Genomic DNA, 16,238 nt, shown 5'->3' with positions numbered 1-16,238 from the left:
AGAGCAAGTTCCAGGACAGACACCGATACACAGAGAAACTCTGTCTTGAATGTTTCCCCCCCCAACAAGCAGAAAATAAAAAAAAAAAGAAAGGAAGAAAGGAAGGAGGGAGGGAGGTTGAGAAGAAGCGAGGGAGAACGAGAGAGAGAGAGAGAGAGAGAGAGAGAGAGAGAGAGAGAGAGAGAGAGAAAAGTAATGTGAATTTCTCATCAGAGCATAGAGAACACCACTGACCACTGTTTTAATGACTTTGGGGTACCTGTGAGAAGCTGGGGACCAAGAGGGATGAAGACAGCTAGATAAATAAACAGGATCAGACACAAACTGCAGCTCTATCTCACTAGCCAACTGACTAAATGTGTTCTGGGTTGTAAGGGGACACCAAGAAAGCACAAGTGGAGTGAATCAAGATCTACTGGGAAGGTAAACTGGGGAACTCTTCATCTGAGCAGCACGCATCCACGGAGGGTTGACGAGGGAGCTCCTGTTTTCATGGTGGTGAAGCATTTCCTCCTAGAGGCAGGTGGGAGACGTGGCTAACACAAGGAAGCCTCCGGGTTCTCAAGCCCCAGTCCGGGAGGTTATATTCAGCAGTGACAACTGCTGGGAAGAGGGAACTCTGGTAGAGCTTCCAGTCCCTTGAGCAAGGGACTCTGGGAACGCTGCTTCTGTGGTTTATCGCCCCGGGGTGAACTTTTCAGCGATGTAGATACCTTCGAACCACAACTTCCTGTGACTAACCTTTCCCTGATGTTTCTGAAGGCGATCTTAATAAACTCAGTGTGGTTTCTGGTGGAAAGGACACGTGAAGTCTGTTGGAGAAGCCAGCCCTCTTCAAACTTCCACGTCTTTCTGGCTGCATCCATTCAAGATTCTGGGTTTACCATGTCTGAACACTAACGTCTAGCGCTTCATTTCACAAAGCGGATAGTCATAGCAACTTTTGACATATTTTTTTCCTTTTGACGTTTTTTTTTTCTCTCATGTAAAATACATTAAAGGTATAAGATCAAAACAACAAAACTAAACCCAGCAACCCCAAACTACAAAACTCTAAACTCCGTTACAAATACCTCATGGAAATGGCATCCACAATTGCCCTGCAGGAATTCCTTGTGTCGTCCCATCGTGATAGTGAATGTGTCTACTACTTCATAGCCGTAGTTTTTGGCAGCTTCCAGAATGTTCTGGTTTTCTTTATATAAGTTTCGTACTTCATTCTGTATTGTCAAGCAAAGAGACATAGGATTTTGATTAACAAAGAATTATTTTGTGATTTAGTAACTCAGACATTATATAAATTTCACCTTCTTTTACCGAGATTGGTTATATTGAGAGATACATTTCATATCAATTTTTAAAAATAAAACATGCCCTTTTTCTTATGTGTATATGACACAAAAATAAAAGAATGTCTTCCTTACCTGAAAACAATTATGTTTATTGCTTGTAAATGTATTTAAAATTCTCAAATTGAAAGGTGGTGTTTTACCTACCGCAAAGTAGACCTCCATTTTCTGGGTTTTTATTTAATTAAGACCCTTGAATATTAACTGGCCCCTGAGTTTTGCTTAGCCTCTTGCTAAGGGACAGAATGGAAGGGTACATAGTGTGTGATCTGTGCTTGGAAAACTCAGCACTCTGAATGGAGAAGTGGGTATATCCATAGTTAGTAAGTCCTTTAGTAGGGAAAAATATGCCAGAAGGAATAACTGCCAGGAGAAGGGGAGCAAGTGGACCATGGCACAGAAGATTCCAGAATAGTTCTGAGTGAGGTTTACTCAAAACTTGGACATGGAGGAAGAGTATGCGTTGAGGAAAGCGGCAAAATTGGGCGGGGATTCCATGTGTTTCCTCTTTGGATCATATTCCTCCCACCTTGCCTGCTGTGTTGCTGGCAATGACTGAAGCTAGCTGAGTTCTAGCTCAGGTTCACTCTGTCAGGGAGGGACAGCATCACCAATTGTTCTGTCTCCAAGATCTCCCCATGGCCTGGTTAAGTTTCTCAAAGCAGCCTGCAATCCGAGCCTCCCCCTCCCCAGTGCAGCCTGCCTGCTCTCCTTTCCCATCAGAGGCTGTGTCAAACATGACCATCAGGACATTGGCCACTCAGTAGATGAGTGGTAAAAACCGAATGACATTCATCGGACTGCATTGCGAACGCTTCCAGCCTGCTCTTAACGCTTGCTTCCTTTTTACCATTTCAATGCATTTCCTCCGCACATCCTCTCATTCCGTCAAGCCTTTTGTGAAGAGGATCTTAGAAGACCCAGCTAACACAAGGAAGGAATCACTCTCCCTTCCCCATTTATAAAAGGTAATAGGAATGTCTGATGGTTTCTTCATTAGAAAAAGGCAAACAATTGCTTTCATTTGCTAAGCCAAAAGCATGATAAAAGAAGTGGTACACGTCATTTTTATTTCTGTTGTCTCTGCTAGGCTTACATGCACCCGAAGAAGAGTGTTTTCTTTAAGATAAAGTCAGTGACTAGAAAGACCTCTTAACGAGGCAGTCCCAAAAAAAATGACACTTAAGTTAATACTTGATGGGTCTGAGGAAGTTAGCAAGGTGAGGAGGTGGGCGAGAATATGATCCATGAAGGGGAAACATTGATCTAAAGGTTTAGGAGTCACTGAGAGAATGGCATGCATGGCGCATGCACGCACGCATGTGGTGTATGTGTGTGTGTGTGTGTGTGTGTGTACAACCCTGCCCTTATTTACATATATATCCATGCCCTGGTGAGAAGGGATGTGTCTACAAAGGAGGTCAAAGGCCCCTCTTGGACAGCTATGAGCGTGAACAATGCGCTGTCTTCCCTTGCTGTGGTCGCTTTCCCCTTTCTATTCTTTGCCTCTCTTTTCCCCACCTTTTGTCCTCACTTCATTTATAAAGACTGATGAGCTATACCACAGATCTGGGGCAGGTGAAATCTTAACACAGGATCTAGAATACAGCAAATGCAGGAGACAAATGCTGGGAAGCTAACAACCTAGATGTAAGCGAGGGTCACAAGTATCGGATGCTGTGAGGAGCTCTGTAAGAACAGCAATATGTGGTGCTCCCGAGTCTCAGGAATGAATCTCAGCCCTGACTGGAAGCATTTGAAAGACACTAAAATGATTCAAGCTCCTAATTCACAGCAAAAACTATCAAGCCCCCCCCACCTCCGATTCCCACTTGTCCTAAATCTTTCTGTTCCCTAGAGGTTGATGTCCCAACTTACTTTAAGTTAACCAAAGCTAAGGCGGCCTCACTGTGATGAATTTGGAGTTTTGAACACAGCTCTTCTGTGTTGTAGATAATTGGCATTCAGGAAGGCGAAGTTTCCAGTAAAGGGGGTGGGGGAATCCCACTCCCTGCTTGAAGAAGCTAGAGCGTCTCCGTACAGAGACAAAAGGCAATGTTTTCGTTTGTTTGTTTCTTTTGTTCTCTGTGAAACAGCCTTAACTGTCCCAGAACTAGCTCTTGTAGACCAGGATGGCCTTGAACTCACAAAGATCTGCCTGCCTCTGTCTCCCCGAGTGCTGGAACTAAAGGCATGGGGTGCCACTACTGCCCGGGCAATGAAAGGCAATCTTAACCTCGTTACATATTAAGTGGACAGTCTGCCCTGAATCACGATTCTGCACTTGCGTATCAACTTGGCTAGTCTCTGTGCTGGAGTAAGGTTCTCTAACCTACAGGTGTCGTTATTTTCTGTTCTAATTTTCATACTTAGTGGTGAGACAAATTTACTGTCTTTAAGGACTGGCCAGTGTAGGGTAGTGGTGGTGCACAACCTTTAATCCCAACATTCAGGAGGCAGAGGCAGGAGGATCTCTGTGAGTTCGAGGCTAGCTTGGTCTACAGAGCAAGTTCCAGGACAGGCTCCAAAGCTACACAGAGAAAACCTGTCTCTAAAAAAGCAAGCAAACAAACAAACAAAAAAAAACGTGACCAGAGGCATCTAATACCTTTCATTTGTGGATATCCAACTGATTTAAAAACAATTATATCACTCATATACATGGATCATCAGATACTGTTTCCCAAAAGATTCACTGATATTGACAATTTCATTTGTGGTTTCTGCGTGGATCTGAAGAGAAGTCTCTTATTATAAACGCCAAAGGTGAACACACAAGTTCTCTTGTCTGTGAGTCTAGTGCTATTTCCCATAGCTGTTTATTTTTTTTCCCCTTGAACTCGGTGCATTATTTATAGCACATGAATGAACTATGGTCTCCGGGTCTGCAGGAACTGTTAGGATATATTTGTAATCGTATTTCCTAAGCATACAATTTTTATTTGTATGAAGGCTGGCGAGTATGGTAGAAGGCCTCTTGGCCTTCCGCATTGCCTATCAGGGATTCATCAGTTCATGCAGCCTGGGAGAAATGGCTTACCTGGGTTAGGAAATGCACTCCGTCCACTGGCAGATGAAATCCAATCCCCAGAGTTTTGATGACCACTAGGATATTGAGCAAGTTTTCCCTGAAGGAAATGATCACAACTTTAAAGTAAAAAACTTCAGTTGCCTTTCTATGCATTCGTTATTTATAAAAAAAATATATATGGTAGAATCAATTTATAATGTGATCATTTGCATATAGGATGAAACTCCTATTGTATTTACTTGTCATATATTAAGACTTTCTGTAGATAGAATTTTGCGTGTTAATAGACGTTATTCAATAATAAGGATAAATAATAATGTCTTAAATATATTAATCACTTTGTTTCATCTGAGTCACTTATATAACAATGAGACCATATTAGGCATTGTTCTTATTACTTTCAATATATGCATATGTTTGTTCTGAGACAAGGGGTTAGTTTATAGTCACTGCTGAATATGAATTCACTACCCTCCTAAACATTTGAATTACAGGTATGTACTACCACACCTGACTAGTACATAGGTTTTGATCTGGAGTAATTTTAAATTAGGATGCTAAGCATCCCTGATTGAATATAAAATTATTTTGAAATATAAGATTTGCCTTTAAATTTCTAATTATCAGTTCTACATCTGCCCTCTAAATAAGCCCTGGATGAGGTTTGGTTAAATACACGGTACTTTCAAAGAAAAGAAGAAGACATGGATGACGGTGGCTACAGTTACCTCTTTAAAACCTTGTGAATAATTTGCAGGTGATTGGAATTGAGCCACTGAACACCACCAACAACCAATACTGTCCGGTCAGTATTCTCTAGGGGATGTGATCTGAAATCCAGAAAGAAAAAACAACACGTGTTGCTTTAGAACAGATGGTAAATATTTTAACCGGATTGCCTTACATTTCAACGAACCATGCCTGGCTTCCTGATCACAAGGCTTCCTTGTCATTTGCAGCTCGTTTGCGGCCACATTAGCGGATATCTAAGCTTTTCAGCACATTTGATATACAGCGCGCAATTACGACTACACAATGATGGCATTTTGCCATGCATAGTAGCGCTATTGTACCTTTGCAAGAGATGCTCAAGCGCTTTCTCAAATGTTGGTCTCAGTGAAGGGTTTATCCAGAACTGAGGGTAGTAGGAGTAGCTGATCAAAGTCTTCCCCCCGTTGACACCGGGATACAGTTTAGTGCCATGCACCTTCTGCCACTCCTGCAGGGTTTCGTTCAGTCTCTCAATAAGATAGTACATCATTCCTCTGTTGGTGGAATCGCCAATGAAAAGAATCTGTAGAGAAAACATGTTTGTTGTCAAGTCGTGTGTTTACCTGGTACATACTACAGTGCACATAAGACCACACATCTAAGTGAAGGATAGCCTTTCAACCTTTAGAAACATCCTTAATCTTCTCCACCGTAATCTCCCCCAAACTGTTCTTTTGTTTCTTTCATATTGTTAGCAATGATATCATCTCCTGTTCCACTGATTAGTGTGTGGAACTTCCTCTTCATTTTATTTTCATTCTTTCTCTCTCTTTTATATCCATCCCTTTCCTTATATTCATCTAAGCAGGTAAACAAGACTTACTGACGTTAAGATCCAGGGAATATTGCAGAACTCTAGAGATACTTAGGATTTTCAGGCTTTGTTCGATAGATCTACAAACTGAGAACCCACAGAAGTAGCTCCATAGAAGATATGCCATTACTTAATAAAGAAAGAAACATGGGACGGGGATCCTTTTGAACAATAGTTCACAACCCACTTTGCATTTGTTTTCCAGTGAAGTCTGTCCCGTGCCAGCACAGCTCAGCTTCAGGCTAGCTCTGCCTCAAAGTTGTGTTGTGGCAAACACATCACTTACATCTTCTTTCTTGCATTCTGATTCATTAAACATTATCTTATTTGCTTCTCAACGTTGTGTTCATTTACCGTTCCCTACAGAGTCAGTTCTGAAGTATTTAGGTTCAGCTAATACTTACTGAGATTTTATTGCCTAATAGTCTATGTTATGTGGAGATTGCCACAGATGGGCAATTTGAGACTTGGGAAGACTGGTGTCATAAATCTAGTAAATGGTGAACACAAGACCCAAACCAGGTTCTCTGCCTTCAAGTGCAGGCCCAGCTTCTCATCGCATCGCCTCGTATCAGAGGGACAGACTCGGGCTTTCTGGGGGAACATGATTTGTGTTCTCCAACATCTGGTTTTCCCTTGTATTAATCCACCTGCCTTGAGAGTCCCTCCCTGTACAAACGCACCTGTCAACCATCGGAACTGACATAAACGACGCTCCCACCAAAGGCCTCCTCTGGTGCCCCAGCTACAGTGACTCACTCTGTGTTCTATGATTCCATTACGTTTTAGTTTCATTACAGATTTTATCAAAGGCTACATGACGCCATGGCTACTTGCATCTGTGTCCTTCCCCCATATCTTACTAAGAAGTATTTGGAAAGATAAATTTCGAACTCTGTTTTCCCTCACAGTGCGGAACATACACAGGAAAAGAACTTAGTGAATTGAAGGTAATAGGGTCCTTCACTGTAGACCATTCCCTTGAATGCTTTGGATGAGGTTTAACTCATTCTGCAGTTTTTTTTTTCTCTTTGACATTTGTTTTTTTCTCAGTGATGCACATATTTCCCCCGTTAGAATCCTAACAGTGTGCACTGCTATCTCTTCTCATTTCCCCATCCACAGTGAATTTAATAAGCATCTGAAAAGGCTTATAATTCTCACAGTATGCTAGAGAATCTCCATGAGGGAGCCTAGAAAGCTTCTCCAATTAGCCTTCAGATATGATGTTGTTATCATAAAGATGAACGCTAAACAGAACATGGCAGACCCCTCACTAATGGGCCTGGTCAAATTCCATTGGGGTGATAAGATTCTAGCACAATAAAATAGTGAAATAAATCAAATTGATCCTTGCAGGGTTTGCCTTTGATTTTACAGTCTAGATTTTTAATTCTTAAAGATGATTTATTTTTAGTGGCAGAGACTGATTGAACCCTAGTCCTCACTCACACTAGGCAAGCATTCTGTCACTGAACTGTTTCCAGACTTTTTGTTGCCTTCCCTCTTGAAACAGTTTCTAAGTTGCCCAGATTGTCCTTGAACTTGCTCTGCAGCCTAGACAGGTCTTGAGCTTGTGAACCTCTTGATTCAGTCGCACAAATAGCTGGGAATACAGGTTTGTGGCAAGTGGTTAAGGAGAATTCTTAGTTTTCAAGAGGAAAACTCCTCAGGAAGTAGCGACCACTTATGTACTCCTGTGTTAGTTTATTGGGCTGTTTACCCCAGACAGAATTTCATCTGTGTGCATTGCTGAAGCCAGAAATACATGTGCAAAGGGCAGGCAGGGTTGCTTCCTTCTGAGGGACTCTTCCGCTGGTCAATGGTGGTCTTCTCGGTCTTCCCATGCTCTTCCTCTGTACATCTGTGTCCTAATTGACTGCGAAGACTTTGATCAGACTGGATTTGGTAGACCACCCGTCTGACCTCATTTTATCCCATTCACCTCTCCTATGGCCTATGTCTGAACTTACTGAGTAACTAGGGGTTAGAAGCTCAGCACATGAATTTGATGGGGATGATACAAGTCCACCCAGAACACCAAGCTAAGAATAATTAAGATGAAACTTTTGTTGATATAATTTTAGGATTTCAATAAAGTCCAAACTGGCCTCTAACTCACAATCCTCCTGCCCCACCCTTTCAAATTCTAGTTAAATATACTAAAGATTTCTCATTGCTTCTTTTCATTGACATAGCGAAGTGAGTCCTTCCCAGGCAGTGAGCCTTGTACTAGATATTTCAAACACTGGGTGTGTCTACTGTGAACTACAGGGAGATATGGAAGTTTAGAGAAGTCAAAGAAATTGCTTATTACGACAAGAATAGTGCCCACACATCTAGATTTTCAGTCTTTCCATGGGGTTATACCTAAAGCCAACCAAAGCACATCAGAACCAAATTAGCCTTGTTTCAAAATTCCAAGGCAGTGTTCTTTACTAACTAGATAATATTGTAACTAAATAGGGTTCATTTCCATATGTGTAAAATGGAGGAAATAACAGCACCAGAAGGCTTAGGTGAGATGTCAGGTACTTATTATTGGCAATGAGAGTGTAATAAGAATGAATGTTGGCATCAAAGTATGAGAAAGATGGGGGGCAGCAGTTTTTGTTTGTCTGTTTGTTTCCAGTGCACATTGAAACTCATTAGCACACAGATAAACATGGTAGAAGTTAGAAGTTTCAAAGCCGCAGCAGGCTTTCTTCATCCCCATCAAGCCAGCTACCACAGTGTGCTGCAAGCCTGAAAAGCAAAGCTCTGGCTGGAGGACCTAAGCCATGACACCCCGCCCCACTCTGAGCACTCCCGCCAGGGCACCAAGGCTCCATAGTGGATAGGAGAGCCATATACAGACTGGTAGACAGGGCCTGCTCCATCACTAGCAAGCAAGATATTATTCTTTAATGTAGGCCCTAGATAGCTGTCAAGACACAGGCCTGAGAAGAATCTTAATCTTCAGGCTAATTTATCCAAGTGTTTTCATTTATGAAAGGCAGAAACGATAAGAATCTAACTAAAATATCCAGCCATGATTTTAAGGTTGTTGTGTTGGTGAAAAAGCTTAGCCGGAAGTAAGCTGGTGTTCTTAGTAAGGACATATACCTATCTTCAAAATGTCAACTCACTCGGTGCACAAAGCACAGTTAAACAGTATCATCTATCACATGGTTTTTCAGTCATGTGATTCACACTCAATCTTTATGTGCTTTACATAATTCAGTTTTGTTGAATTATTAAAGGAAATAAATGATTTATTTTGCAGGACAGCTTCTGTTTCAGAAGGCTTAAATCATCCTAACAAATATCTGTGGCTGTCTATTGAGCTGACAAATTGTCTCTTATGAAAACTATTGCCCTACACTGGTATGCAAAGCTACTGGTTGGTGTAGTAGTCAAAGATGAAAAAAAATGTGATCATTAAACACTAATGTCAGGTAAGCACTTACAGCAATAATCAACTTGGGCAATACAATGCTAAAGTAACTAGCCCCTACCCCCCACTATTAAAAAGAATTTAAAAACTCTATGACCTTATGGGGATCTATTAAACAAACCGCTTTATCTATTATTAAGTACCGGGAAAGTAGGCCTTTATTCCTTTGTTATACTCTTTTAAAAATCTTTATAAATTATTTGTTTTTACTTTATGTGTATTGGTGTTTTGACTGTGTGAGGGTGCCAGATCCCTGGAACTGGAGATATAAATAGTTGTGAGCTGCCATGTGAGTGCTGGGAACTAAACCTGGATCCTCTGGAAGAGCAGCCAGTGCTCTTAACCACCGAGCAATCTCTCCATCCCCATTCTTTTTTATATATTTTTAAGCCTGCAGTGACTTGAACATTTCTGTTGGGCACAAAAGTACGTTCACATTGGTCAAATAGATGAATGAAAACCGTTGTTTCGGTCGTGATCCAGCCTTTAATGACTTAGACATCTCTCCAGCCCTAATGCTGTGTTGTTTTTTGATTACCCAGCCCCGCTGTAAATCTGTGGAGCCTCAAGGTTGAGAAGTAGGGTTCTCGTGACGTCCCCACATCTGTTAATGAGGCAAGGGGCAGCTAAGCTGGTCATATGCAGTGGAGACCAGAGAGATGGCTAATGAGAGTTAGGTCATGATGAAAATCTCGCTCAACAAAACATTTCTCCATGAATCTTGATATGATTATAACAAATGAATGTTGTTCAATTATGCATCTTAATTATATTGGCCATACACAGCCAAATTGGTGATGGGGTAAAAATAAATGTATTTTAAGCAACCCACTCTTAATCACACAAAATTGGCAGGAAAAGAAAAACAAACAACTGTGTAATGGCAGGTGGATTTGTCACGTTTTCCTTGGATGAAATGGTTTGACTCTACTGTCATTTCGTTGGGCCTGTTGCTGGAGGAAGGCATCATGCATAAGTCACTTTTAACTGGGGATAATGAAGAGAAACAACTCATGTCTTTTTGTTTACCTCAATTATTAAGACTGACAAGCAACAATGAATTGTGTAATCTTCATGGGGCTCATGTGTTATTCAAGAAATATTATAAGTCAGTCACACTTCAAAATTTTAAGTACCTTATTGTCCAAGATCCTACATAACTCTAAAACACTATTGAAAAACTTACTGTTTACCAATGGAATAGAATTAAAGACCCAGTCATAATTCCATACCTAAAGACAGCTGATACTTTGACAAAGAAAACAAAATATGCACTGTAGAAAGAATAGCATCTTCAGTGAATAGTGCTGATCAAACTGGACATCAGCATGTAGAAGAAAAATGTATGAAAATAGATCCATATCTATTACCCTTCACAAAAATCAACTCTGAAAGGATCAAGGACTTCAATAATATAAGACCAGACACTCTTAAACCTAATAGAAGAGAGCGTAGGGAATAGACTTAGATGGACTGGTACAGGAGGAGTTTCTGGACAAGACACTGATAACTCAGGTAGTAAGTACAGTTAATAAATTGGAACTCCTCAAGCTAAAAAGCTTCTGTACAGTAAAAGCTTCTGTACATTATCACCCGAGCAACATGGAAGCCTACAGAATGGGGGGGGGGGATCTTTACCAATTAGATGCCTGCTAGAGAGTTAGTGTCTAGAATATTTAAAGAAAAACAACAACAAAACCCAAAACCAAAAACTGAACAGAAGGAAAACAAAAACTCAGTTAAAATTGGTGTATCAAACAAAACTGGTTTTCACAAACTGAAGCCCAGATGGCTGAGAAACACAAAATAAAAATCTTTCAATAACCTTAGCCATTGGGGAAGTGCAAATTAAAAGCACTGTGAGATTTCATCTACACAAGTCAGAATGGTGAAGATAAATAAAACAAAATCACATGCTTGTGAGGATGAGCATGCAGGTCAGGGGAGCTCTTTTGCTGGTGGGAGCACAAATTGGAGAAGCTACTATGGAAGTCGGTGCGAAGGGAGGTTCCTCACAAACCTGACGGTCAGTCCACCACAAGATCCTGTTACACCACCCTTGGGCAGAAACACAAAGGACTCTGCTTCTTGCTGCAGTGATATTATTCATTCATGGCCATAGCTGTTGCATTCATAGAAAATAGAAATTGAAAACGACATAGATGTCCATCAACCAACAAATGGATAATGAAAATGGGGTACGTGTCCATAGTGGTAAATTATTCAGCTGTTAAGAACAATGAAATTGATCTCTATAATCACAGAGGTTAGGTAGATAGAAAGAGACGAGGGGATTTTCCAAGGTGAGGAACTAGAGTATAATGCTGTAAAGAGAGGGAGGGGAAGCTGGAATAGGTAGATTAAGTGGGGAGAAAAATGCGAGGGGAGGGCAAAGGGGGAAAATGGGGAGGGACAGCTAACATTAAAGGTCTTTTCTGTTCAACAGCCATGGTTAAGAATTCTCTTTCAATACTGATTTTTCTGTTTCCCTTTCTTTTTATTATAATTTTTTTATTGAGATTTTAATATAATTATACCATGTCCTCTTTCTCGTTCCTTCTTCCAAACTGCCCCAGAGTACCTCCTTTCAATTTCATGGCCTTTTTTCTTTAATTGCTGTAACACATATACACATATATATGTATACGTGTATGTATGTGCATATATAGAATATATTCTATGTGTGTATATGCATACATATATATGTAGAAGTAAGTGCATATATAGAATATATATTCTATGTATGTGCACATATATATATATATATATATATATATATATATATATGATGTTTGCAAAGTGACCATTTGGTGTTGGATAAACAATTGGTACACTCTTCCTTATCGTTCTAAACCTTGACACACTCATTAGTCCTTCCCACCTAGTAGCTATGCCTGCGACATCTGCTTCTTTCTCTGAATTGCATTTTTCTTTCAGACATTTTCCTACTGGTTTGAACTTTGAGATGTTTTCAACTGATAATCAAACCAAGGTTTGTTTAACTCATTTGTTGCTTCCTTTTCTCCACCTGTAAATTCGTCATCCTTCTAAACTGCTTCACATGGTGAGCACAGAGGTCTGCTGATCCACGCTTGTTAAAGTTCTACTCAGAGTTTACGGAGAGGCAAGGATTCACTTAGAGAAATCGAATTATGATTAACATCCTAGTTTCTTCAATTGGGTTTACTTTGATTCAACATAATTATTAAGACACATCCCAAAACAAGCATACACAAACCCAGATGAAATAACCACTTGGCTAAAATTAGTTTAAAGTCAAGTTTAATAGGTGTCCCCCACTTACCCACGACATCCTCTGTATACACAAATTTGTACAGAAATGGATTTTTAACATGTTTTGCCTCTTGTCCCCTCTCCCCTTGAGAGGTCATTCTGTGCTTTTTCTACTCAACATTACTGAAATAAAGGAAAATGGCCAAACTTTGAGGTGTAGAGGGCCTGGCTCTAATGAGCAAGGTATGAGGTGTAGGAGGTCCAGCTCTGCTCGTTTGCCACTGAGCGAGTCTCCTGGTCAAAGCTGTTTCTAGTGAGATGAGCTGCTTTTCAAATCTCAACTGATTTGTGTCTTGTTCCTTCCCTCCAGGTAGGCTTGCTTTTCCAAGTATGGTCTTGGCATTCACTAGTGTGAACAGTAGGGAAATCGTAGTAACACAAGGAGATTTGATGAAGCTACTTGGAGAACCTACGGGAAACTCCATGTTTCTTGAGGCTCTAATTATCCGATAATTCGCAGGGGTCTACTCAAATCCTGTTACCATTATATCTGATTCACTGGAGAAAGAAAGCTCAATGTAACATGTCCCCCAAAACTGAGGCTTGCCAGAATTAGGACTCAGACGTCTGCTTTTCTTGTAATAGAGTGTGTTCCACCCCCACTCCCCAGACCAGGTTTCTCTCCAGCTTTGGAGCCTGTCCTGGAACGAGCTCTTGTAGACCAGACTGGCCCTGAACTCACAAAGATCCACCTGATCCTGTCCCCCTAGTGCTCAAACTCCTCCTCAAAGCAATAATTAAAATTGTGGATTTCCATCGTTGAGGATTTGAGGTTTTCATATGAATTAACGGTCTTCAGGTTGGTAAGAGCACAAGGGACGCTCTTTAGTGAGGTCTCACTTGCACGTGATATACACTGCAGGTAACTGAAGCACACGCAAGCATGGGCACCAGCACATCTCTGTCCTCACCTGCACAGTCCTGCCTCATTGTCAGCATGCCTTCAGCAGGAGGGAAGCAAGAGACCTCCGGGTTTGGACCACAGGGATCTCACAGCAGATGCTCTTGGGGAAAAATGGATACGCCTCATTGTGTTTCCAACACAACTGAGCTACTTCAAACTAACAGACAGCTAGAGGGCCTCAAATATAAACATTTTCTTCCTATCTGCCTCTTCTCTGGCAACCTTGCCAGACCATCCCAGTCTGGATCTGGTGCCTGCCTCTGGGCTTCTCCCTGCTGTTGCAGTGATCATGTTTCATCCCATTGAACACTTCTCTTCATGGTCCTCCCCCTTGAAATCCAGCTCTTTCAGGGATCAGGTTGTATTCTGCTGGGGCAGATTCGTAGCTCGGCAAACATTAGATGAATGAGTGAACGGTGTGACGTCACACAGTCTGACCTTTGCAAATGATCTTTCAGGCAGAATGGACAGTTCAATATTTCTCAGGCAGGCAGCAGAATTAATAGATAGCGCTTGATGAATACGACCCACTTTCATCAGGTGGAATCAGAGCCAGGCTCACATTTCCTGAATGCCATTCTGAGGATCATCCCCTTTCATGTCTACCTTCTGTCCTTATCCATATGTGAAGTTATTGTCTGAATAGCATTGGTAACATAATATTTAGCATTGCTATAACCTTGACTATTTGATATGTTAGGAAGAGAGGCAAACAGTTAGAATTTCATATATTATAAAAAAAATAAAATATTATTTTTTCCTACTTTGCATGTATGTAGTGTAAGTGCGGATGTGTTTGGTGTGTGTGCACATGTATATACGTGTAAAATATACATATATGTGCACATGTATATATGTGTAGAAGCCAGAGGTTGATATCCGATTTCTAGTCAGTAGAGTTAAGTTGTCTTCACCATATCCTGTCTTTCACTCTCACCTGTTTCTTACATTCAGAATTTTTCCATGGACATAAGCAGGTTTGTATGTATGCATTGGTTTTTATTCTGATGGGATTGCTTGATATGTGGTTTATATTGGCTTTGTCTCTCAATGTTGCAGTTTGAAATAGAACAACCTTGGTCTCCCTGGCACTCATATCCTGTGAAATGGAGAACACTCAATGTTGTATATAAACTAAATCAGCATTCTGGTGAGGAAACTAGAGTCTGTGAGCAATGCCAGTGTGGGGGCAAATGCGAGTCCCTGAGTGTGCTGATCAGCACAACCCAAGACTGAGAGAGGCACTATGGTCAGCCCTGTGCACAGCCCTGTGCACAGCCCTGTGCACAGCCCTGTGCATCCTGTGGACTTCTGCTCACGCCCATCACCTGTCCATACACTTTGGTTCTCAGGTGTTAGGACAACGTATCTTTCTTAATAACAGGAAAGAAAATGTCCCCTTTGCATGATGCCTTACAGAGTTGCTAAGAACCAGCTTCATAATCAGTAGATACAATATTATGGGCTCTTTATCTTTTTACCAACGAAGGAAATGAGCCTAAGAAAAAGCCATGCCATTCTGCAGTGTATTTGCATTTATTGCTTTTCAGGACAACAGCCTGCGACATCTTCTTGGAATTGTGCCCAGTCCTCTGGATTCTGAGGTTAGAATGAAATTCTGGGTAAAGGGCTGTCTGGTGTGACAAGTGTGATTGTTCCTGCTATACTGCTTTAGTTCTGAGAAGTGGAGGATACATGGACCAAATTGGTGCAAACAGACACAGTCACGGTGGCTCACAAATTTTACCACTGAACCCCATCACTGAAAATATTAATTTTCTAAAGTAGACAACATTTTTAATATCTGCCTCATAGAGTGGTGAGTACAAATAATTAGGAGTTTCATTTATTCAATAAATATTGATTGATTGATGACATGGGGGATTAAAACCACGGTTGTTGCATATTTTAAGTTCATATCATTGAGCTCGATTTACAGTCCTACTAATATTCATTAAACGATTGTTATGGATCACAACCTGCATGCATCAGGGAGGCTATTGTAGTGAATCAAACGTACCTCTAACCCTTATGAAGCTTAGAGCCTGGGGGATCAACAGTTCCTTACACAGAAAAAAAGGCTCAGTTAATATTGTTGACAAGTTTCTAAAGCATTGCTTTCTTGCTCTCTCTTTACAATTTAACCAAGATCACCTCTCAATGATTGGCTATGTTCTCAGTCTTACACATCGTTATACTTCTGTGGAAGTGAAGAACACCATCTATCTTCCTGCCATGGACCGCCCCCATTCACATTCTTCTTAAGCTAAATACTAACAGAAAATTTGCCATGCATTCCATACTATGCTGCTTTAAAAATCAGCCTTTGAAATTGGCCTGCCCATATGTGAGAGCTTACACATGGAACATAAGGATAAATCCACCTGATAAAAAGCACTTTGAAAATCTGGTTATGATTACTTACTTGATGTCAACCAAGCATCTCAGTCTATGTGCCAATTTCGCATGTCTGAGAGTTCTGCCAGGCTCTGCCTAGTCAGAGCATGCCTAGCAAGAAGAAACTGCATGTCCAAGAAATCAGCTTAGGAGCCTCAATAGAGGGAGTGCCAGCCTGGTGAGGTCCGTGTGAGACCTGCCCAGGAATGCGAAGAAAGGTTAGTGAGGTTAGAGGGTAAACA

General features: G+C 41.0%; 1 protein-coding gene across 3 annotated transcripts in view; it reads right to left on the bottom strand.

Moving 5' to 3' along the window:
• The window catches only part of Cped1 (cadherin like and PC-esterase domain containing 1), a 277,882-nt gene that overhangs the window by 19,155 nt on the left and 242,489 nt on the right, over positions 1 to 16,238 (bottom strand). For 2 of the 3 annotated variants that reach the window (XM_075953492.1, XM_075953493.1), the window contains 4 exons: positions 5,454 to 5,674; positions 5,109 to 5,210; positions 4,390 to 4,477; positions 1,074 to 1,220 (listed from right to left, as the gene is read on the bottom strand). In XM_075953492.1, the coding sequence (XP_075809607.1) occupies positions 1,074 to 1,220; positions 4,390 to 4,477; positions 5,109 to 5,210; positions 5,454 to 5,674 (558 nt within the window). Of the gene's footprint in view, positions 1 to 1,073; positions 1,221 to 4,389; positions 4,478 to 5,108; positions 5,211 to 5,453; positions 5,675 to 16,071; positions 16,193 to 16,238 lie in introns of those variants that run through there. The other variant, XM_075953495.1, reaches the window with a different exon arrangement.

Source organism: Microtus pennsylvanicus, chromosome 19, assembly GCF_037038515.1.
Source record: "Microtus pennsylvanicus isolate mMicPen1 chromosome 19, mMicPen1.hap1, whole genome shotgun sequence".
NCBI classification, from domain to species: domain Eukaryota; kingdom Metazoa; phylum Chordata; class Mammalia; order Rodentia; family Cricetidae; genus Microtus; species Microtus pennsylvanicus.
Note: the sequence above shows the minus strand (reverse complement) of the source record. Positions and strands in the feature narration are given on the sequence as shown.